General features: G+C 43.8%; 1 protein-coding gene across 1 annotated transcript; it reads left to right on the top strand.

Annotated features, from left to right (window-relative positions):
• Window positions 1-22,022, top strand: ccnd2a (cyclin D2, a). The gene is made up of 5 exons (XM_061721313.1): window positions 1-412; window positions 1,773-1,988; window positions 4,432-4,591; window positions 12,369-12,517; window positions 17,830-22,022. Exons 1-5 carry the CDS (start codon window positions 218-220, stop codon window positions 18,001-18,003), a joined length of 894 nt encoding a protein of 297 aa, XP_061577297.1. The 5' UTR covers window positions 1-217; the 3' UTR covers window positions 18,004-22,022.
• Window positions 22,023-25,116: the final 3,094 nt, after the last annotated feature.

The raw sequence follows: 25,116 nt of genomic DNA, 5'->3' as shown, positions 1-25,116 counted from the left end.
ATGAAAAGTAGAGGCGCACTGGGGAGAGAGGAAAAAAGTTCTCAACAAGGAGAGGCAGGACTACTCTTACGGAGCCCCTGCAGTCTCACTTTTTTATGCCTCTGAAAGACTTTCCCTGCCGTCTTCTTTTGCGTTTTTTGCTCTGCAACGCCACTTTTACGTTTCAGAGGGAGAAAGCTATACTTTTTTTTTACTTAAGCGAAAGCCACACAGTACCATGGAGCTGCTCTGTTTCGAAATGGAGACCAACATACGAGCTCGTCCAGACCCGAACCTCCTGTGCGATGACAGAGTCCTGCAGAGCTTGTTGACTATAGAGGAGAGGTTTCTGCCCCAATATTCCTATTTCAAAGGCGTTCAGAAAGATATCCAGCCGTTTATGCGGAGGATGGTCGCTACTTGGATGTTGGAGGTACATCGAAACGCCGAGTGCTGTGCTGACAAGTCTTTATTTCCGTGCCTTTAAAGCCCTCCAGACTTGTTGCTTCAAGCTCCTTGAGCGATGTTTATAAATTTTGAACAGCATATAACGATATGCGGATCGTATTTCCGATTGCCATTTCCTCATATTCATGTCGTTTATTTTTCTTTTCAGTTTTAAAGTGCGGTCCGGGGGACCGACTTTGTGAAACTGCGAGCTGTGATATTTGTGACACCAGAGGATTTCTTTTATGTGTCTCACGCGGTGTGTGTAGCCTGCGAGGCGCCTGTTGATTTTTTAATGTTATTATTTTAGATAGCCTGAATATTTCCATGCACACGTATGCACTCCCCAATGCAATGCTGCCTTGTATCGCCATGTTGGTTTTTTTTACAGGAGTTCTGGTGCTTTAAAGGGGATTTACAGTGTCACAACCGCAATAACAGCGCTTATAAACCATCGGCTATGACAGAATAGAGTCTTGGCTGTCCACAGAATACAGAAATGAGCACGAAAGTAGTTGCAAACATTTTAGATATCTATTTGAAATGTCGGAAGGGGCGAGGGCCTGAGTAGTTCTCTCTATCTTCCTCCCGTCGGAATCCCTTACTCAGGAATTATGTTCATTTTGGGACACGGCGTTTAATATTTGTGGGCAACATGTACATGTAAACCTTCCTTAGGCTTTCGGCTTTTTTTTCATATAAATATTGTCAGAATCCGAGCCACTGGATATTTTTTATTAATTTTTGAAATATATATATCGGGTCGGCGGTGACGCACCTTAGACCAGCCGCTTGCTACTCGTCTGACATTTTGACATTTTATTCATATTTATCCCCCGTTTATATAGATATGAATTGTCGGTTATGATGAGGAAGAGTCATCTGAACATTATTCTGCGAAGAAAATCGATCGGGGAAATTTATTTATATTTTTAATTATTTTATGAAAATATGACGACTGAAAAAAAGCGTGTTTCCGTGTGCTGCGCTGTCGGGGTGTTTTTTGGCTCGGCTGATTGTGACTTGAATTCATTTCTTAGTGAATGAGCTGCAGGAATGTGGCTCTATTGACAGTATGCGTCTGCGAGGTATTTAATCATATGGAAAATAATCGATTTCGAATTAATAGATGATGTCGCAACCATTTTGGGTAAGGCGCAAATTCTTGGCCGGGGCCCAACTATCGGTGTCAGTGAATTTATATGAGCTCTTTGTGCAATTAGTCTTTTATCTCAATCCACCATAAAACTCTAATATGGGCTCCAAGTTCTGGAAAATAAGTCATGTGACCGCAGTGGGCTGCAAATGCTCATCATTGCTGCATTGTCTGCTGTCTCTTTATTCAGGTTTGTGAGGAGCAGAAGTGCGAGGAAGAAGTTTTTCCCTTGGCCATGAACTACTTAGACAGATTTTTAGCAGTGGTACCCACCAAAAAGTGTAACCTGCAGCTGTTGGGAGCAGTCTGCATGTTTCTTGCATCCAAGTTGAAAGAGACTCGTCCGTTAACTGCAGAGAAGCTTTGCATCTACACAGATAACTCCATTAGACCGCAAGAGCTGCTGGTAAGCAACAGTTGGTTCAGCATCTTACACAAAATTTGCAATAACCTCTTTGGATTTATCCTCATATTATGAGCTGGTAAAAGAAAAAAACGTGTTCTACTTTTCATGTGTGCTGTTGAATGCTTTTGGTTTCATCACTTGTTTTAGGTATTGATTCACACAATCCCCATGTTCTGTTTTCATCATCAAAGCATGAGGTTACCATCCCCTCACAGAGTCTGCTGCATGTCCACTCTCCACTTTGGACTATATGGTCATCAAAGGTGCATAAAAAGTGAAAGCCCCACAGTGAATTATTCCACAAGGGGCTCTCTATACTGTATAAGACCTTCCAGGCTTGTACAGTATCCACTTCGTCTGTGCAGTGGTCTCTATCGCCATCAAGCGGCAAATATTTGCACAGAGCAATGAGGTCAGCTGAACTGCAGCCAAAGCTCTGTGTTCCTGTCAGCCAGAGAGAGATAGAGAGCCATAGAGAAAATCGAGTTTGCATTTTAAGTTTTAACTTTTATCTTAAAGCAACCATGGATGCACACATGTGTCATGCTTCACTATCCCTGATAGTTCCCATGACTGCACGTGGTTTAACACATATCCATATTGAAATGTGTAGATTTGTTGTCATTTTACAGTTAAAAAAAGATATATTTTTCTTTGTCCAGCCTATTTGATAAGACTTCCTCGGCATGATTATATACCAGCTGTTTTCAACAGGGTAAACCAATTAATTAGCCCAGTTTCACATCAGATAAGTATTTCCACACTGCTCTGTGGTGCTACATAAACATTCCTCAGTAAACAACAGTCAGTCCCACCCATGTTGTGAAACAGGCCACATATTATGATTCAGGCATGGATGATGGTTGCAGGCCGGCCTTTCTGCCTGACTTGCAGCTTTGCCCACTTAGCTGGTTGGCACAGTGTGTTCAGGTTCTCCAGAAGCAGCTGTTGGTTTTGTGGGTTTCTGATCATATTCTGGGGTGTTTCCTGCATTTAAATTGGGTGTCAGATAGAATCCCCCTTTATTAAAAACTTCAGCCAACCAATTCGATTGAAGTTTATTCTAAGCAGAATGTGCATATGAAACGCAACAGTGCAGCAGTTTGTCTGTCCTTTATGCTCAGACTGGAGAGTCCTTCAGTCCTTGAACTGGTTTGCTGAGGCCCCGTCTGTGTATCTGTATAAGGCAGTATTTTGGCTGACATGCAGATACAGGAAACAGAGATCAGCTGCTCAGGGCATGTGATCGTTTTCTGTCCTCATCTTTGGTAACAGTTCTTGTAAAAAGAACCGCAATCTTGCAAAGAAGGTGTGACCAGAGGAACTAGAAGGAAGTGGGTGCCTCCCTGATTGCCACTTTGTCAGCATAGTGTCTGTGTTGCAAGGCTTTGCACATCCTTGACTGTACTGAAGGCTGCCATGTTGCTTTCTGGCATTTATGGCAAAGGCTTTTGAGATCAGGAGCCCACCAGGGTGCAAATGAGCAGTCCTTTATCAGGAATCAGCTGCTGGGCGTTGGGATCTGTGTATGTTCAAATACTTGAGCATATAACTGCAGTGTTCCTATATTCTTTGTCATAGATATATCTCTCCTGTAAAACAAGTATTACTTCCACAGTTTCAAATTCCCCAGACAGCAAGGAGATCTGAAAGAAAGGCCGGCATGAAGTAGGTTACTCTGATCAGAAAACAGCTGGCTGGTAGGAGGCTCAGAGGTGGCCATGTTGAATTGTCTCATGACTGAGTTCATGTGGGCTCTCTCGCTCTCTCTCTCTCGCTCTCTCTGTCTGAAAGGGAAAATGAAGAGCATCTACGGTCCCAGTCACAAGACTGAGACGTTGAACCACACCAATATTATTTTCTTTCCCAAAATTAGCCACAAAATCTTCCATTAACCAGCTTCTCCTTTTGGAGGTGAAAGTCAAACAGCAGAACTTGTTACTCCCCATCCCACCTTGAATTACTCAAAAGGATTTCTGTTATCTTGCATGAGAGAGTTCAATCTGCCACAGTATACAAGGATGATATTTTGAACATTTCCATATTGAGAGATTGGTATGAGGGATAAAAATTGTTTTGACTTTTAAACATCTATTCTGATCCTACTTGAGTATACTCAATCATCACAGGCCTTCTGTCGCTATGAACCTCTACCGCTGTGGGGAAGTCACCACGTGACAGACAGCAGTGTGAGGTCACCTGGATCAGTGGCATTGCTGGCGTTAACTCTCCAGACCCAACCACACAGAGAATAACCAAACAGCAACACGCTTAACCTTCAGGAACAGCTTTTATTGTTTGATTCTATTTCAGGATGAACGCTTATAATAAAAAAAAGTGCAATATTGCCACTGTGTGCGAAATGCCATTGTTAAAAAAAAAAAAAATGTGATTTTACTTTGTGACTCATATTTTAGTCATTTCATCTGCTCTCCCTCTGCAGGAATGGGAACTGGTGGTTTTGGGGAAGTTGAAGTGGAACTTGGCAGCAGTAACACCAAACGACTTCATCGAGCACATTGTGAGGAGGCTGCCGCTGCCCGAGGACAAGCTGGCACTTATACGGAAACATGTCCAGACCTTTATCGCCCTCTGTGCCACAGGTAGGACACACTCCAAATCATGCATGTGTGATCTCCTACATCAGTGAATCCTGGCGTTCAATCAGAAATACACAAATGAACCTCCACGCTGCAACATCATCTCAATGACATCTTTTTTCCTGTGTGACACGTATCACGGATAAGCAGCCAAGTCAAGCTGAGTAATAACGGCTCATCTCAGTATACTTTCCAAAACAGAGCTAAAAAGTATGATCTCCACATTCTTCTCCATCAACACCATATCAAAGCCCTCTCATCTCAGTAACATGCAGCGACAACTGGTCAGAGGACGGCCATGGGCTAGTCTCAGCTAGCCGTAACTCTAGTCCGATGACCACTTGTGGGAAAATATTGCTCTTAAGAAAAACGCGTCATCGGAAGACATTTCAGCACCAGACTGTTGTTCCCAACGTCCATCACCCGCCTTCTCCCAGACTCGTAGCTGGTCGTGTTTTCGAGGAGTATCAGTAGCGTCCAGAGCATCCAGTAACACTTCAAAGCGGACTCAGTCTGGTTGAGAGGCATTCCCAGTCGAAAAGAGGATTGGACACGGGTGAAGGCCGACGAGGCCATTGTCTCTCTGTTTTGTTTAGTTTTTTTTTCTCCAGATGTGAGTTGTTCCCTCAATATCAACCATCCAGTCACTCGCATGAGCAACGGTGTCTTTTACATGCATGTGAAGAGATGGTGAAGTTGTCGTTGGTGGAGAGGATGCAGGATTGACCAGGGGAGTGAGGGAAAGGAGTGTTTTGTGTTTGTACTGCCAGTGCTAAGGCATGTCGTGTTTTCATATCTCTTTCTCCCCCTGCCTTCCTCTCCTCTATCTCTCCCTTAACTTCTCATGCCTCCCTGTCCATCAACTGGAGGGCATAGTAGTTTTCCCATGCAGAGATTTGTGATAGGGCACATTCGCAGCACCTCCAGCTCTACATTTTAAAGAAAACATGCTTGATAAGCAAGAAGCATAATAGAGCAGTTTTGTAATCCTTTCTCGTTAGTTTTCTGGGTGACCCCCTCCAGCGGTTTCTGCAGATCAGAAACAGGAATGCTAACGATGGCACTTCCCATGGGAAACGGCTTTTTGTGCCGCGTCACCCAGAGGAGTGTAGATAGTTAGATGAATAGATACAAGGGAGGTGATAAGTATTTACACCAATAACCACTGATTGTGCAATGGAGTAAGAAAAATATTTGCAATTTGTGTTGTTGTTTGCAAAGTTGAAAAAAACAACACATTTTTCACATTCATTGTGTCTCATTTTCCTCGGCTTTCCTCTCCCTGTGTCCCCCTACATCTCTCAACCCTTATTTTGTGTATTAATGTGTGGAATGACAGCATGTCAGCGATCAGACCGATTCCCAAAGCAACGTTGTGAAAGGCTCAGCATGCACTTTGTCCTTAATTGCTTCAATGAGGCAGTGTAGCTAAATTTACGAGCCTCCCAGAGCTATCCTCCTAGCACTTTGTATCGGGAGAGAAGCGTTTGGGACATCGCTCCAGATCAGCAACAGGCTATTTATCTGTTTATGCTCTCCTCAGACTTGTATCCAGGCAAACAGAAAAAGTGAGGGCAAAAAAGAGAAAGAAAGCATGTCAGTGAGTCAACAATTTGGTGCATCTAAAGATCTCTGGGAATTCGAAACCCCATTTGTGGGACGTTTCCCAGCCGTAAATCTTCGGGTTATCTGCTGAGAATCCTCCTTGAGACATCCCCTGAGCAGAGTTGAGAAGGTGAAAACCTAGCAAAAGTAGGAGATCTCTCAGGAGGATTTACATTTGCAAGGCAGTTGACAACAGGTCATCTGTGGCCTTCCTATTTTGTGTATTCCCATTCAGCGCACCACCTGCCTCCACACCCACTGCTGCCGTGCCTGTACTGGGAAAGAAAACTTGCATAAAACCATGGATTTCTCTTTTCAAGGGGAACAAGCGAGCGAAGCGAAGAATAAGGCCTCTCAGGCCTAATGGCTCCTCTCTTTTGATGAAACAGTTCCGTTCGGGACACTTGGTGGGATTTTGTCAGGTGGCGCAGGCTGGCTGTGTATTAATTAATAACATTGGTCGGGCTATTCAGATCTATGCAAATGGACCCAGCTAGAGACTGGAAGAAAGGAGACAAAAGACCTGGCCCTTACATTTCATATGCAGAGCCATGTGAGGGTCAGCGCTGCAGGGCCACTTGATAGGAAACACCAGCGTTTCCCTCAGGCATGCTGCCGGATAATAGCCCAGAAACAAGCTCATTAAGGGAGATTATGAACCTCCATTCCTCCACAGAGACACCAAGCACTCGGAGCTTCCTCTTCTATTCTTATTCAATTGAGGTAAAGTGGGAGAATGGATGGGGTGCATGGGGCAGACAGATGCACCCCAACCTGACTGCTTGGGTTATTGAGCTCCGTCTTCTCGCCATATTGACAGGGATTATGGTGCATTAAATGCAGGGTCCAATAGCCCTCCCAGTAATGGTATGCATGGAATGGTGACAATGGTCACAGAAGTTGATCAAAAGGAAGTGCTGGACCAGGGCCAACATCGGTGTCCAAAAAAAAGAGTCAATTGTCCTGAAGGATATAATAATGATTTAGCTACAAGTTGGGGCCTAAATAATGAGGATTTTTGTAACTGATTACTCATTCTTTTATCTCCGGATAGTATTTGATGACTTATTTCTAGTATGTGCAAGTTTCTTTGAACTATGTGAGAAGTAACTTGATCATTAACTTCTCTAACAAACTAATGATTCACCTGCTAACAAACATAAGGAAAGCAAAACCTTTTCTGCTTGGGCTCGTTTTCTCTCCGTGCAAAAACATCAGATTATCTGAACGCAGCGAGCAGAGGTTCACATTTCCTGTCAGAAATGTACCGGTGAAAGGTGAAGATTTTAAACACCTTCAGGCTTTTTTTTTGTTTTTTTTCAGGACATATTAATGAAGTATTTAGTATTATTCACTTTGGTCATGTGTTGAGTTTGTTTCTTAGCTTTTAATTAAAAAGAAAGTTAGAGGTGATAAGAAAGCCTGTGAACGACAGCGAATCCATCCAATCTGTCCCTCAGATTTACATTTTGTTGCGTTTTTCCAGTTTAGGCAGGTTCTTTACCTCCATGTCGCAAATTCTCGAGGTAAATATATGCATTTCTAAAAGACAAGTGACCTCTCAAGTACCGTCCTGTTTTATCATAGCTGTAAACTCTTAAGTGGAGCGGAGGCAGGAATTCCTCCTGGAGCTTCCTGCTGCATGGAGAATCTCCTCCAGGCGCGGCGCAACATTCAATAGATCCATGATTCATCTTTGAAGTGGTCAATGAAACTGAGGTCCCTACTGGCGTTGGTTTACATGAAACTCCCTTCGTGTTTGATGAGTCAGATTCCCGACCGGCTAAGCACCTCCTCCAGAAACTGATCTTTCCTCGACTCCCTCCACTGATGTGAGGATTCGTATGCAGTGGCAACAGATGAAGCAGGAAGAAGCTTCCTGAGAGTATGTGCCCAAATATGTGGCACACAGGGTGAATCATGCAGCGGTATGTCCTGAGTTTCCCCCTTCGTTTCACTCGTGTAATCAGTACCACATTTAAAATACCGTTGCCAGCTGACTCACACCAGAAATACACAAGTACACTTTTTTTCCTTTTTTTTAACATTGGATGTTATAATTGTCTCTCAAAGAAGTAAGAAGTTTAAAAATCAAATGTTTTTAGGCTGTTTACATTGAAGGTCATGTTAACCCACAAAGACTAATATTTGTGACTTTAGGCAAAGTAAATATTAGTGTTTGCTGGTTTGACCCAGACATTTTTGTCATGAAACCAGTCAATATTTTCGTCCTCCTTTACAGCTATGTGAAAAAGAAAGTACACTCTCTTTCAACTATAAAGATTTGCATATCAGGACAAAAAAACAGCGATTGTTACCAGGTCTTCATTGGGCCGATACAGTCTTTGATAACTAAACACACGGCACGATTCAATAGCTTGTAGAACCATCTTTAGCATAAACCACCACATGTCCACCAGCGCTTTACAGCCTGTTGGAAATGTTTGTGTTGATATTCTGTGTTTAACTGTGTTCAATTTTGATTACAAATCTCCACTTTCATTTCTCTTAAAAGGAGGTTTTTTTCTAATCATGTAGCTGAATGGTCAGGACTGACAAAACTTATGTTTTCCTCGAGGTAATCGCACTTTTAGGTAACGAGTTAATCAAAAACACTTCTTAAAGAAACAGTAAACGTTAGTTTTTCATTCACTGCTTCCACATGTTGGCTTAGATTTGGTTAAATAAACAATGACGCAAAATTATTTTCATCATTATATCGTGATATCCTCGTAAACCCTAAAGTAAATCAATGCGTAATTTCTTTTCACAATTTAAGTTGAGGTTGACGTTATATATTCCATATTAGAGATTATCCCTATAACGAAGCACAGGCCTTGATTTAGATTGCGTAAAAGCAACGTGGGTGGAGAAAGACAAAGAGCCTTTAATTCTACAGATAGATTGACAGATATCGACATCTTTAATTGCCACTTTCATCCAAACCATAACTTTTGCATTCACAACCTATAATCACTGTACTCAAGGGCACTTAAGTAGTGAATCAACCAGGTAAAAGAGCAGTTTCCAGTTTGTGCACTTTTGTAATGTGGAGTCAAAAAAAAACAAAAAGAGAACCCTTTGCCTCTCACCCTTAAAATCTGTATGCTTCTCAACCCTGACAGACCGAGTGCCTCAGGGCTGCAGCTGTGACAGCGGAGATGACTGTGAAGGGCTGAGATGAACTGTCACAGGATGCTGCAATTAAGGAGGAATTCTGTTTCAGGCAAATGAGTCGAAATGTGCGGCCCAGACTCGCCCAAGTTTGGTTTAATGTTTTTAATATTTGGGACTGCGTGACTCAAGAATAGGAATGGGAATTGGAAAAAGGCAGCAATGCAGTATCAAATGGGTGTTTTTTTTTTATCCTTTTTGTAAATGTCTTGTACTTCTTACATATGGACAAACTACAGCTACTTCTCAGGCCCAGTTGGGAGGTGGTTGTTGTTGTTTGTGTGACTTGTGGAGCAACATGAGGCAGCCTGTCTGGACTGTAGCTCTCCACAGAACTTGTTTTGACTACCAGTTTGTGTTGCACTAGTGGTGAAATATACTGTCATGCCAATCCCAAAATGATGTTTGTTTTTAACCTTAATCAGTCAGCGGGCTCTGGGTCCTCATAATGCTACTCCTTTTAATATACAAAGTCAGTACATGTACTATAGAATACAAGACTCTGATTTACAGCACTGGCGAGAGTGGAGAGGGTGAAAAGGAGAGTTTGGTTTTTGGGTTTTTTCCCCCCCTTTCCGTCTTTTGGCCGTAGTTCAACTTTCCAACTTTAATTAATTTACAATTTTAATGTGCATACTGTGCATCGCAGCCACCCAGAAGGAACGGAGCGTGTAGGGCAGCAGACTGTGTGACCAGAGGACTGGAGATGAAGTTTGAACATGGAGCAATGGAGGCAAGGGGGCAGAGGGAGGAGAAAGGGCCATTGAAGGGGGTGAGAGGCGTGCAGGCCAGGCCAGGCAGCCGCTGCTCGCAGGGAGCTTTCCATCGCAGGCGTCCCCACTCAGCTACCTACGCTGTTTATCCTCGGCATGAATATCAATGAGGGCCTCCTAAAATACGGCCATTCTTCCCCCCACATTCAGCGGCCACCAGACCGGAGTGTCAGCCCGCATCGGCTGCACGCGCACGTCCTTGTTCTGCTACAGAACTGTCTTGTCTGGAGTGTGAAAAATCAGCTTGCTGCCCACTGCCCGCCACTCAGCTCTGGCACAAAACTACATCTGTGCTCTGTGTGTCGGTCTGTCCGCGTCTTAAGGCATGCCGGCATCGGTTCATTGTTTGGTGCGTGCGTCTCCGAGTTGTCCGTCGCATCGCCTCTCGGTATGTGCTCGCCGCACACTTACAGTAAATCCATGTATGCCTTTGTACTCCTTCCCCTCTATAGAAAGCCGTGGTCTTACAGCGGTGATGTAATGCACGAGGCTTTGTGTGCTCTTTCCTCTTGGCTCAAGGTAGCCTTTAATAAATCGCCCCTTGGCAGAGGCCCAGCAGCTAACACAGGGGTGTATAATAAGTTCATTTATTTGTCAACACTGAGCCCACAAGATGAGAAAGCGCCTGGCTGTGCATGTTAAAAAGGCAGCGAGGGGCTGGCTTCGCCGCTATCAAAGGGCCTACCTCTTTGATTCCACGTATGAAAAAAAAGAAAGAAGAAAAATCTACTTCAGAGCCATTGCATGCAGTTTGCTTTGCAATTGAATATGGCAATATGTTAATGTGCAGGCGGCTTCAATGCCCCCGCGGCCCACTCCTCTTGTCCATAGGTGGCCAAGGAACAGAGAAATACTTGCAGGAAGGGGGGGGGGGGGTGTTGGATGAGAGACAGGAGGTTAGGGTCACAGGAGGGCAACTCTTTTCTTCTTCCAAAACCTCACGAGGCTCTGGACACAGACTTGAGAGTGATGTGCAGTAGAGATGTCTACCCCCTCTCCCCTCTCTCCATACCCACCACTTTTCCCCTCTTTTCTCCTTGTTGCCACGCCGTCCATCCCTCCCTCTTCATCTTCCTCCTCCCCGTCGACCCCCCATGTCCAGCCGCGGTCTTTGTCCGGCCTGTCTCTCTGAATTGGTATCAGCAGCGAGGGGATTGATGCTGTGCCTCTAAATTGGGTGAAATGAGGTGATGACTCCGGACAATGGAGTCACACTCTTCTGCCTTCTCTCTCACAGACCCGCCACTCTATTAATATGCTAAAAGATAGCAGGGCCACCAATACAACCACTGCCTGTTGTAGCAACAAAGACTGGGGCATGTGTGCCATTCACGGGCCCTTCTAAGCAGGCCATGTGTTATCCCCAAAGAAAGGTAGAAGTTGAGAAAGACATAAAGAGTGAATCAAGAAAGCTGTGTGTGTGTGTGTGTGTGTGTGTGTGTGTGTGTGTGTGTGTGTGTGTGTGTGTGTGTGTGTGTGTGTGTGTGTGTGTGTGTGTGTGTGTGTGTGTGTGTGTTTGAGGAGAAAAGCTCTCTGCCTGTCTGTCTGTCTCCCTTGCTCTCTCTCTCCCACTGTATGCCAGTTGCCTTGCCTTTTCGGGCTTCTGGCCCGTTCACAAGCTGTCTCATTTGCATTATGAATGACAGTGAGGGAAGCTAACAAGGTTATTGGTCTTTGAGACGCACGCCTGTGACCACACGTGGAAAAAGGACCTACAGCAGTGCGCATTGGCAAAGGCACTGAGCCTCTTTATTCCTCCTTTTCCAAGCGCTATGGGGCTTTTTTCAGTGAGCACACGATTTACTCAGGAGATGGAAGAAAGGGGGCCGGGCCGGGGGAAAGGGGGACTGCATTGGGGAGCGGGTGAGGGTAGTTGCTTTTCAGCTTCTTTACAAGCCAAGTGAACCCTCATTATCCCGGCCCCTGGTCATTAGTGAGCGCTGCTCTCAACCCAGTGCAAAAGAAAGAGGATTTTATTATCTGACTGCTAGATTACCAAATCATGTTGTTTCAGGGTGGGATGTACTGTAACGGCACCTTTATTTAGGGCAATTTACAAACAGCACTAGGTAATAAAGAACTTGGGGTGAATGGTTACGCATTCATCCACTTCCCCAAAGATTTTGAATCTATGATTTACCAAACAATAGAAACTTCTCTTGATGATTTACAAACCGAGCACTGGTGCAGGAGGCACATTAAGCTCATTCCTCTTCCTCTTTCACCAGATTTTGGATTCGCCATGTACCCTCCCTCCATGATCGCCACAGGAAGTGTGGGGGCCGCGATCTGCGGCCTGCAGCTGGACTCGGCTGACCAGTCACAGTGGGGTGACAGTCTGACGGACCTGCTGGCCAAAATCACCAACACAGAAGTGGTGAGTTTTTCCTCCACGATCACATCTAGAGCACTTTTGGAGAAACTCATGTACTAACACGATTTTAAACAGAGCTTCAGTGTTATCTTGTTGGTCAGATTTAACAGAAAGGTTGACTTGACTTCTGGAAACTTTTGGGGTGGTATTTCTGATTAAGATTTGGATGGATCTTTCCAAACACCGAGTTCATCTGTCACAGTGAAACAGAAAGAATCGGCTACCTTTTGAACATTATGCGTTTCATCTCTTTGATCAGCTTTCATCTCCGTTGAAATTCCACTAATCGGTCATCTTATTAACATTGAAGTCAAGTTTTATATTCTCCCACTGTGAACAAACCAGTTTGTTGTCGAAATGTTTAAAAACATATTTTCATGGCTTCACTAAGATTCAGCTTCCCACAAACTAGTTTTTGTGAAGATTTAGTGCCAATAATTGACACCAAAGGAAAAAAAAAGCATGAAACCGAAACCAAAATATGTCTTCATTTGGAAAAAGAAAATCCATCAGCATGCTGATGAGAACTTGGTTGGCATCTGTCTGTTCTCTCTTCTGTTTTACACTTGACTTTAGCATGGGACAAATTTCTTTACCCTTCAATCACTGTTAGTGCTTGTTAAAGACCCCCTCATGTAGAGGAGTCTTATAAACTCAGCCAAGCTGGACTTTTTTTTTACTTTTTGTTATTGGGTGGACTGAAAGGCTGGCCAGACTGTGGCGTTGCTGTCCGGTTGTCGTAGAGGTGGGTGAGTTGAGCCCAGACACATGCGGCCCGGCCCCTGCTGGCTCCGGGATGCCGGGCTTTCATTGCGCAGATGGCGGAGGGCTTCGGCTTTGCTCTCTATACTCTTGCATGCTGTAAGGATGAATAGGTGGGCAGAACAACAGGAGGCAAGGAGACTGACAGAGTTAGATGTTAAGTTTTCCTTTATTGGTCTTTGCCGGGAAATTAGTCGTCTGAATTTTGACTCGTGCAAACTATTCAGGAGCAGCGGGCCGCCACGGAGCAGCGCTTAGGAACCAGCTCTGGTGCTGAAGCCACTGGCTTGGCAGGAGGACTTGTAATACCAAACCTGATGAAAAAGGGCCTTTGGTTAGTAACAGCAGACTTAATACAAACATTTGAGTTAATGTGTGCACAGTGCATAGAGAGAAGATCAGCAGGCACAACACTGATCCCAAGCACCAGTCCTGGTATGTTAAATACTGTCCCAAAAGGAGGTGAAGCAGGAGGAGGAGGAGGAGGAGGATGTTGAAGAAAGCTGTTGAAGTGTGAAAAGGACACTGAGGAGGGTGTCATGCCTCTCTTGCGCCAATCAGCCTCTTGTCTCCTCCTATGTTCCATAATGCATCACTGCTGGAAAGCAGGGCTCCCTCTGGTGCGAGCTGTGTGAAATCTCGCGCAGCAGTTGAGGAAAAACAAATAGCCGGTCTCAGCAGCACAGGGCATCAGTGTGTTTGGGCTGCAGGCTTTAAGACTTGGGGGAATTAAGTTGATCCGTGTCTCTGTGATCAACTCCTTACATTCCTGGATCCAGACAAGCCGCAGCGTGCAATAAATGCAGGGGGCAAGGCGGAGGGCATCTTTCCTAGTTCAACATATACAGTCTGAGCGGCCCGAGTGTGCATCGCTAAGAGGCCAACCAAGGAGTAACTTAATAACTGTGACGTAGCTGGAGCTGGCATACACCGGTGAAAAATGCTCAGGAATATCATCCCTCTTAATAAATAGCGCTGGTGTCGCGCAAACATAGGAGGTAAAGGCGAGGCTGACCTTTTCACTTTAGCTCTTGCTCTACCTTCCTTTCTTGTAAACTCAACCACTTCCATTTCGTCATTTTAGAGACCCAAAGGCCACCTCGACCGCACCGCTGATTGCAGTCATGAACGTGGCCACGTAAGCCCGAGCTGGAATGCGTGCAGATAGATAACATGATCCACTTGATTCTGGCCCTGCGGCACAGTGTCGCTCGGCTAGATGGCAGAGGAGTATCTGGGCTAAAGAGCCGGGCAAAATATGAAGGTTTCACAGAATCACGGCCAAACATCCCCCTCACACACACACACACACACACACACACACACACACACACACACACACACACACACACACACACACACACACACACACACACACACACACACACACACACACACACACACACACACACCCCACCCCTTCCCGGCATCTGTGGTATCCTGAAACTGTGATTTTCCATTGGAAATGTGATAGGAGCAAGTCACCGTCTTGGGCCACTGGAAGAATGCGTGTTGCCACACACACACACACACACACACACACACACACACACACACACCTAATGTGGCCCGGAAGGGTAGACCGCATTGAGAAAAAGAGGAAATCAGTGCAAATGCAGTCATTTCAAGTGTGAAGTCTTAGGAGAAATGTTTGCTACTATACACATTTCAGACTACAGGAGCATGTAGGCCGAGGTTCTGAGCTTCTGTTTGTTTGTGATTAATCGAAACGGGATATTAAGGTTAGAGAAGCCCAAGATCTCAAGACCACCACTCCCTTAGTTTTATTGTTTGAACACTTGTTTTCACTCGGTAGATTAACCTTTTTTCAGCTGCTCACAAAGTCACCAGGAAACACATTTTCCTATTTCTGGCTTCGCTTCTGGTTTCTACTCTTTTTTTTTTTCTTTGTTACTATAACCTTTATCAAAAGTAATACCTTGTAGCCAAAATGGCGAAGACACAGTTGTATTTACAGGCGCAGATTATGGCCTCCCCAGTTTTCGCTGTATTGGCAAGCCGGCCGAAGAGGGAGAAAGATCACATTTTCTATCCTAACTTGTGGAAATTCGAGTCATGTTGTGAATTTTATTTCCCTTTGAAATGCTTTTTAAAGAGTTCCTGAGCTGTGTGTCTCAGTCTGAGCGATTCTTTCAGCTGGCTCACCACCAAGTCATCCCAAAGTCTCTAACAGTGTCTTGTGTGGTACAGTCAGCAGTTAAAACGCATTCCGTGGCTTCACACATTTTTTATTTTTGGTTTGGTCTGTCTGCACGACTTCCTCCTGCTGCCAGAGTCACAAAAGCTGCCCAGGATTAATGGGCACGATTTGTCAGAAGGACTCGCTGGTGCAATACGATGTACGTTTACGCCAGAGGAACACAAATACGAGGAAGGACTGAGGCGGCTGCAGAATGGGATGCACCACTGTACCTCCCGTAGCCGTTTGGTCCACCGCTTGTTGGCCCACACATTGTCCAAGTGTCTCGGTCTCCTCTGAAAGGAGCGCTGGTGTTTCCAGTAGTCACACATTGAAGTCATTAACGGTTCTCGAATAAAGCCCATGGGGTTTGGCACGGGATCCGAGACTGGATCTGAGACTGGGGGAGAATGCGTTTTAAGAAGTGAAGGCATGCATTCTTGCGGTAAGACACAGGCAGTTCCTTTACATGTTCTGCGCTTTACTTAATTTTCTCACAGGATTTGAGATTTTATGGCCAATGGGGCTCACGTTGGTGGGAAGATTTGGAGCGTTTGCGACTGTGCAGCCCTGCGTGTTATTGGCTAACTTCTTCCGACGATTAAAGGGCAGAGGCTGGTCGGGTTACCTCTACGTCAGACCCGCTGCAGAGGAAGATACTTTCCCCAAGCTGTGCAGCACAGATCAGAGCAACTTCCTCCATATCAACTCACTTCGGGTATTGTGAGCAACTTCTACAGAATTTGATGTCAAAAAGACGAAGAAGGCAGACTATTTTTATACAGCGGCCATGTAATGTAATAGTTTTTTTTTCTTATAGCAACTCAATTTCTCAGAACACATAAAAAATGTCAGTAATTCCCCAGCGCAGGAACTGGCTTTGACTTCTTTTTAACAACGCGGTGCATGTCTCGCCCTATAATGAGTCATGCCTTTTGCCCTTTGACACGGTGACCTTTTGCTGCTCAGCCCTGTTCGTCTCCCTACGAGCATTTCTGACGTGACTGGAGTCTCAGCCCTCAGTTCATCAAGGCCCGGCAGCCCACGGGGCCATAACACAAGCTCAAACTGTGGCACATCAGGTTCAGATTAGCTGTAAATTTCCAAAGAATGTCTCCCGGCTTCACAAGCGCCACACTTTCACACATCCCTCAGTCGTGATCCCCTAAGTTGCCTGGTACTTTAAAGACGGGGGGTCATACATGAATATGCATGTGTGAAGCCGAGAGTTGTTTTTTAGCAGTTCGCCACCAGAGAGCAGCGTTAGCTCCACATCAACTCTCGCCGGGACCTTTCACATTAAGTTTGCAGCCCTGCAGCAGTGTCCTCTTACCTGTGGACCTCTTTGACTACCATCACTGTTCCTCTTCTTAAAACAGTTTGACCTTTCCGTGACACCGTTGCTACTCAACCCCGCCCCCCCGCCCCTCACGGGGAGAGCTGCTCTCTCTTCCTGCACCGCACCGTCCCCTCTCTCAACCTCCCATCAGAGTGAGGATATGAGGCCTCAGTGCTGCTGTAGGCCTCGTCTCCCACGTGGATTCTCAGATTGCCACGGTCGCCTTTGATGCTGAAAGCTGAGGCGGCCGGGTCTCAGATGGATCCCCTGCAGGCGGGCAGGCACACAGACTGGCTCTCGTTAAAAAAGCACCACCTTTGTGTTCCCACAGGTGGATGTCATTAACGTAGCTTTAATACTACCTGTGTTTTCAGCTGCTGTTGTCAAGGCTACTTCTGTTTGGGGATTGTGTGTGTGTGTGTGTGTGTGTGTGGGAATGGCAAAGGTGGTGGGATGGGGGAGGCGGTGGCATGCATGCATGGGTGTGTGTATGCCTGTGCATATGCATGCACATGAGCACTTTTGGGGGTGGTGTTCACTGCACAGCCCTGGTGGGCTGATGTAATGCTTGGGTCTGGGCCATGCCTGCGCTCAATTTTGCATTAGTCAGAGCAGCTAAGAAGTCAGTGGTCATTTAGATTTGCGGCCTCTGCTGCCCAGGGGCCCCTCTAACAACACAGTAAGGGTCCCCATTTCTCATTCAGACTCCAGACATCTGGGTTTCTGATTTTGACTCCACATCTCATTGAGAGCAATCTGCCCAGGCTTAAATCTTTAACTTTTACCAGTGAATAAGGCAGTTTTACTCACTTTCTGTCATTAAGACTTGTGATACAAAGTTCTGTCCATTTGAGGAAATATTTGCAGATGTTCTGAAGTGTTAAAAAACAAGAGACTCGACTGTGGTGAAGTGTTGATTTAGAAATGACGGACATTTGCTGTGTACCCCACAACCATATTAGAATATGTTTTGTAAGCTCCTTTTTTCTTATTTTTCTTGCTTTTTCTTTGCAGGATGTCCTCAAAGAGTGCCAGGAGCAGATCGAGCGCGTGTTGGAGAGCAGCCTGCGTGAAGGGAGGCAGCAGCAGCAGCAACAGCAGCAGACTCAGAGAGGCCCCAGTGGAAAAGGCCTGGACGAGCTGGATCAGTCCTCCACCCCGACAGATGTCCGCGATGTCAACTTGTGAATCTCCGGCAGGGCAGCGTCGCACAGGATTTACAAAGCAAACAAAAAAAAAGCATTGTGACAAAAAAGAAAAAAAACCCTAAAAACTAAACAAAAAAAACAACTAAATTTTTTCTTAAAAGCTGAAAAAAAGAACAAAAATGTTAAATACACAAGCCCTTTAAAAAGAACAATGCTTGCTAGTTTTGTGAATTTTCTGTTCTTCAAGTCAAAAAAAATCACAAAAAAAAATCAGCTGCACATGAAATGGATTTTTTATGATGATCTAGCCTAAAAGCAACACATTTGATACGAGATGAAGCTCTGTGGTGCCTTGGATAAACAGAAGGGAAGCCAATCACATTTGCATTCTGCCTTTGATTGTATAGTATGATCTTTAAGTTATATTTGAACAATAGCTTGATTATGAGGCCGTTATGTGTTGATTATGAGGCTGAGATGTGGAAATCATTAAGAAATGGCATACATGGCATCACAGCTGGAGCTTGCATTTCTTTTCCTCTGTTTAGTTTTATGAGTATCATCACCATAGCATTGGTTGTTGGTGTGAGAGTGTACGCGTGTTCGAGCTCCTTGACCAGTAGAGGGTCCACACGTGTCGAGGACGTGGAGAGAACATTGTGCTTAAAATCGGTCCTGTTTCCAGGCAGTAGCTGGGATGATCACAAATATCAGTAGAATTAGTGATTATTAATATTATCATTGGACATACTTTGAAACTGAGTAGTAGATCAATAAGCTCCTTTTGTCAGGCTGCTTGTACGTGTCAGGTTGTGGATGCAGAGTGGAAGCACGTATGTTTTTGTGTGCAGGATTGCATTTGTGTGTGTGTGTGTGTGTGTGTGTATGGGGCATGGATTATGACCAGTCAATGTGTGTGTGTGTGTGTTGCGTTTGAATGTTACATGCGATCCTGCATCTATATTTGCAGTGTGGATTCTTCGGCGTGAGGCACTTGAGCAACGTTGTAGACTTATTAGACTTTTATGTTGAAAGACAGCAGAGCGAGTCGCCACACATACTTTGTCCATCCATTGTACAGGGCATCTATGCTACGTCACTGCCTTCATGTATTAACGGGGTGTCATGGTTCTTCGCTGGCCATCAATAAACAGCGTGGACCGTGATGGAGTTGCAAAGAAGACATGGGCCAATGGACTTTGATGTAGAGCCCATATATGTCTCAGAGTGCGTCACCTGAAACTCAACAGGTGAGGTGTATTCCTCGCATTGCGGTGATGAAATATCACAGATATCTTCATTCTTGGTGTTACAATGTGGCGTTTTTCGTCAGTTGTGAGAAGCTGCTCTGAGTCTGAGCAGAGGAGTCAAGCTTGTCTTGAAGAAAGATATTTAAGTTGAACCTCTTCTGCCAGGAGTGCGGTGAGGCGAGGAGGCGTTTTGAGGGGTGGAGACAGCTGAGAAGTCACTGTGGTAGGAAGGGGAGGGTTTCGGTGAGGCAGGAGCATGCTGCTGTGTAGGAGACGTGTAAGATGTTCAGCCAGTGGCTGGAAGATGATTACAAAAGACACCCAAAAGCCTCACTATAAAAAAAAACTTCTTTCTGCATATTGGGGCGGAGTCAGCATTCACCTTGTGTGATGGACGTCTACAACGACGTGATAAGGTGAATGAAAATGTTCTGGGTTTCCATTTACGTGGAAATTTCACAAGGAAGTAAGACTGTACGTTGCCAGACTATATACGGTTTTATTTTATTTTATTTTTTTATTTGGTTTGGGTGGGGGGAAAGGGTGTAGTGGGCTGGGCCAGGGGTGGGGGGGTTACTGTCAATGCATCCTGAGTCCCAGGCCGGGTCGTTTTCAGCCTCCCTATATGAGTTTAATGGAAAAGCACTTTGAAAACACAAGTAAAATGAAACGCATTGGGTGGTGGTTTGAGGGGAACAGATTTCTCTTTTTTTAATCTTTCCTCATTAGACTTTTCTTTGGTTTACTTTGTAGGGCTGGTTTCCCAAACATCACACATACCATTAGCCAAGCAAGCAACGGTCAGATTTTTCAAGGCTTTCCGCAACTTACAGTGAGCTCAACGAGAGGACATTCCTTTTAGAAGTAAATACTTAAAAAAAAACTAAATGCATACATTCCTGTTCAAGCAAAGTGCAAGTTGATGGGGGGAATTTTGACAGATTAAAAAAAAAATGCCATGATGAACCAATTTCTTCACACAGTTCTGCTCCACGGGGTCTATTGTCATTGTCAAGACATGAGAAATGTTTTTTTTTTTTTTTCTTTTTTTTTTTACTTGAATTTTTCTTTTTATTTATCTGCGTCGCAGCCATGGAGAGCCACACGAGGCCGCAATGAGCTAAAAGGCAGGGTGGTTGTAACATCCAGTATTTGCACATGTTCTTCAAAGGGCAATGATGTTTGCAATGTCAAGACGCCGCACAGCCTTCGTTTTTTAACCCGCCTTAACTGATGCGTGTCGGAGTTGTCGGTCAGGTTTTACATGGTGCTGGTTTGTGTGAGGTCGATTCAGGCAGGCTGTCTGTCCACGAATACATCTGCCCCCTGTAAGCTTCGCTGCTTTAAATCATTGGCACGGGGGCTCATCAGCCAGGCAGACATCCGCACAAAAGACAAGTTGTTTTTTGGTTACTGTTTTCTTTTCTTTTTTTCTTTTTTTTGGGGACACATTGATTTGCCATAGCAAGGTGTCTCTTTGACTTAATGTTTGAGCTGTTTTTCTTTCTTTTACATGACAGTATGTGACTTAACTGAGTGTATGTTTATCAGTCTGAAGAGAGAATGTGGGGATCTGATGTTTTTCAGTAAAACTGAACAGTTCAAAGGCATCACTGCCAAACCATCCCCATTTCAATATCTGGTTTGACCCTTTCATTTTGCCTCTGTTTGCCTGATGTAAGCTCTCCCCAAACATTGTGGTTGTGATTTTCTTTCCAGCAATTTATTGTTGCATGTGTTATATATTGACACCACAGATCAGTTTGTGTTTGATATATACTCTGGGGTGACCAGACCCACAAAAGGGTTTTTCTATGATTTAGAGATACTGTATTCCAAAGTGAAGAGAGGACCGCGGAGGAGGTGTGAAGACATCAACAAAAAGAAGTGTCAATATTTTAATGTCTTTTTGCGCTGCTAAAAGCTATGAATTTGTTTCATTTATACAAAAAAATAACATTACCTAGTTGTGATGTGTCACTTGTGTGCTGCTATTTTATAAACATTTGTATTATAATATAATTATTTTACTGCTTAAGAGATACATCCCGAAAAACAAAGTAGATGGAGATAGAAGAACATGAAATGAATATTCGACTGGAAATGTTCTTTGTACAGTTAGATAGCATGTTCATTTCCCTTTTTTGTTATCTGTTTTGCTCTCCTTCAGTCACGTTCTGCATCAGTGTGTTTCCCATACCTCAGGATTACTGGACAAAACGAAAACTTAAGTTCATCGCCTATTTTTCTGCAGTGAGGAAGCCTGTAATGGAGGAGAAACAATACGTTGGGGTGGTGTGGGGGGAAAAACAGCAACAACTAATGCATTTGCATTTTTGTGGAGGTTTCCCACTGTTTCAGTGGAGCAGCATCTTACTTGATGAGATGGAAAACAAGAAATATGCAAGGCTTCCGGATGGACTGAACGTTTCTTGGAGGGGAGGAGAGGAGAGGGCACCACTGCATTGTGTCACTGGCTCCTCGTGAGCTGGAAACAATGAAAAGCAGCATTCCTGTGGTGGCCAAAGTCAAGTTCTTGTTTAATACAACCCCCGATCACCATGAATGTCGCTAACTACGATCAAAAACATTGTGTTTGTGCCCCCAGTGGAACTGCCAACCCTGTCATGTCCACATGTCATAAATATTCTGATATCTGGAAGTTTCAATGGTGCAGATTTCCCCTTGAGGTCCCCGTCCCCTCCTCCTCCTCCTCCATAACTCATATCATGTACCTCAAATGTCTGTTGCACAACCTCTGTTCAATAAACTTCTGCTTTAAAGGGTGTGACACCACATCAGCTCTCTATTTCCCACGACTGTGTTCCTTTGCAGCCTTGTGCCTGATTGTGACTTGATCAATAGGTCCGTCCTGTCTGATGTGAATTTGAGCATGTCAGATGATGTAACGGGGTTGAGCGCTGCTGCTAACTCACTAAGAAGATTTACACAGCAGTAATGACAATATTTGTTGGCCTGGACATAATTTGACACTGTTTCCTGTAGATGTGTATGCACAGGAAAAAATCATATCAGGTATTGTTTGTTTCTCTTAGCTTAGTGTAATAAATCACATAAAGCAAATAAACCAAAATAGGCCAAATTGTTGCTCCCCCTTTAGAGACGCCGTCTGAACAACAAGCTTCTGTTTTGTCAGGACTTTGCCTGTTCTTTTTTGGGTAAATTTTATATCTCTGATAAAGTTTATTTCTGTCTCATTGAACAAATCTCTTCCAAACTCTGTTTTTCAGTTTTAATCTTTTCAATCTTAGTTTGGATGTAACTGATACAGTCGTTACAAACCGTAACAGAGAGCTCATGTTAAAACCTCCAGCCATGAGGCTTGATGCTGAACAAAACCACTGATATTAACAATAGGGTTTTCTCCTACTCCTATGTAAAACTCACAACTTATAAAATCTTGTTGGATATTACCGCAATTATGTTCAGTTAGTTCTATTAACGTTAATGCTAATTAAAGCGACTTGTTCCTGGCAAACTTGTTGGTGAACTTCGACTGCAAAAGTCCTGGTTTCATTCCAGAGCTGAAAGGTATTGATCAGTAAATAGGTACAAATGAAAAACCGACATACAGTAAGAATAAAGTCAAGAAAATATGATAAGTATGATAACGGCAATAATTGCACATCCCCCCTGAAGTGATGGGAGGAGGGTACGTCTGGTAATAGACGTCGTACCTGGGGCTCCAGGGTATAACAAGTTAAAACATAGATGACGCTTGATGGATTCGCTGAAAAATTGAGTATCTGAGATCTGGAATTCCTCTTAGATGTCCAACCGGATACCTGAATAGGGCTTACACAGGAGCTCCAGGGAATACTTATGTCTCAGCTGTGGGGGTTAACATAGCAAACCCAACCTGTGCTCACAAACCTTACAAAATCAGCTACATTTTGCAGATACATCCAATCACTGTTAACCATTTGAAAGTAAGCTAACTTCAAGAGGTGGGCTAGTCAATGCTTGTAACCATAACAACACTGCACATCGCAACCAGAACAAGATACCCAAGAGAAGACGATCAAACTTGACTGTCTAGCAGAAGTAGAGGTCGTAGCAAGGTTTTAATGGGTGTACCTTTGGGAGGATCATCAACGGTTTGGACCAATACCCAGGACGGATTGTGGATTGCTGGAAACAATAACCTTTAAGGTTATTTTTCTTTATCTGGAGATTAATCAAAGGTGAAGGTATTTACAAATATTTTCAGTCAGTTCTGGCCACATACATGCAGGATACATGCATCTGGATCATAATTATAATGTCTTTCTGAAGATTAATTATTGCAACAATCCATTCCATAATCATGTATTAGAAGAGAAAACTATTGGAAGAGTAAGTTAAGATTTTCTGTTCCTGGAAATGTTGATTAACATTTACATTATGGAACAGGTGACCAAATCCAAGAAGAGCAATGGCATAAGAAATGGGATAAATGGATCATGTCAACAGCAAGATGAAGTCTGAAACAATACAAACAAACAAACTGTAAAAAACTGTAAAACAAACACAATCCAGTTCATATGTTTTGTTTATTTTTTTTTATTATTTATGGGAAAACATCCAAAACAGTGAGGTGTATAAAGAATATGAGAGCAAAAAGATAATTAACATTGAAGTGACTATGTGCATACGTTGGAAATGCTGTTGCTGTTTGTTTGATCTAGAAAGTGTTTGGTGCAGCGAGGGGGTGTCACCTCAAGGTTTCTGGTTCATTAGTGTGTAGAGTTTGTTTTCCCAGCACCTGTGTGGGTTTACTCTGGATACTCCAGCTCCCATCCACAGACTTAGTAAACACATGTTAGGATGACTGGTGACATTTAAGCCTGTGTGGCCCTGTGTCATAGAGGTTATCTGACAGCAGGATGTACCGCCTCCCAGAGGGGGATGAAACGGTAAAGAAATGAATGCATGTACAGATGGAAGGAACATTCCTGCAAGAAAGATTAAAAAAAGACTTGTTCATTTTTGACTGTCTTGGAAATGTTCTGTCGATGAATGCCCCACTTTTCACACAAAGGACAAAATTGTCAGATATTAAAAAAACATGAGCGCTTAAGCTGGGACAACACTGTTAAACACACCGACGCTATCCTGATTTACAAAATCCTCCATGGCAAAGCACCTCCTCCATTACAAGATTTTGTGAAAAAAAATGTAAACAGATCAACAAGAGCTGGTTCTAGAGGTGACTGTGTAGTTCTTTTTAGAAAGAGTGCCTTTAGCCAAGCCACTTTTTCTGTTCGTGCTTCCCACACCTGGAATTCAATACCAAACACAATACGTGAACTCCCGAATCTGTCCTCTTTTACCAAACATCTTAAAGCTTGGCTATTGGAAGAACAACACTGTTGCCACAACCGTGCCTAAACATGTATATTTGTTTAATGTCAGCTAATTGTTGGGGTACCATCTGCAACTTCTACTGAGTACATACATAAACATCACTGCTCTATTATCATTACTACAACTCCCTCTTCCTCCATTAATATTTTCGCTATTTTTTATATCTTCATTGACTTTTTAAGTATTAGGGCTATGTGCAAGGCAAGATGCACTTTATATTCCTAAAATGGGTACTCCCAGTACCATAAAACTGTCATTGCTGGTATTTAATTAATATAATATGTATTGAGTAATGTGCATTTAAAATAGCACTTTATATTTACTGTGCAATCGGGCAATCTGCAATATAATTACGCACAACACTTTAACACTTCAGCACTCTGCACTTTAATCAGCCCTTTGATATCTAATTTTAGCATTTAATATTACTGAAATTCGTATGGTCCCCTGACCCTTGGCCTGTATGTTTCATGATCCACTATACTTTTCATTGTTTTTGCTTTTCTTTTCCTTTTCTGTCCTATTGTGTTCTTAAG

This window comes from Cololabis saira, chromosome 5, assembly GCF_033807715.1.
Source record: "Cololabis saira isolate AMF1-May2022 chromosome 5, fColSai1.1, whole genome shotgun sequence".
NCBI lineage: Eukaryota > Metazoa > Chordata > Actinopteri > Beloniformes > Belonidae > Cololabis > Cololabis saira.
This window is presented reverse-complemented; position numbering and strand designations above follow the sequence as displayed.

Excerpts from the sequence above, each read along its gene's own strand:
- ccnd2a (XM_061721313.1), top strand. The coding sequence starts at position 218 with ATGGAGCTGCTCTGTTTCGAAATGGAGACCAACATACGAGCTCGTCCA. Across the intron at positions 1,989-4,431 it reads TTAGACCGCAAGAGCTGCTG|GAATGGGAACTGGTGGTTTT; the intron begins GTAAGCAACAGT and ends CTCCCTCTGCAG. Across the intron at positions 12,518-17,829 it reads AAATCACCAACACAGAAGTG|GATGTCCTCAAAGAGTGCCA; the intron begins GTGAGTTTTTCC and ends TTTTCTTTGCAG.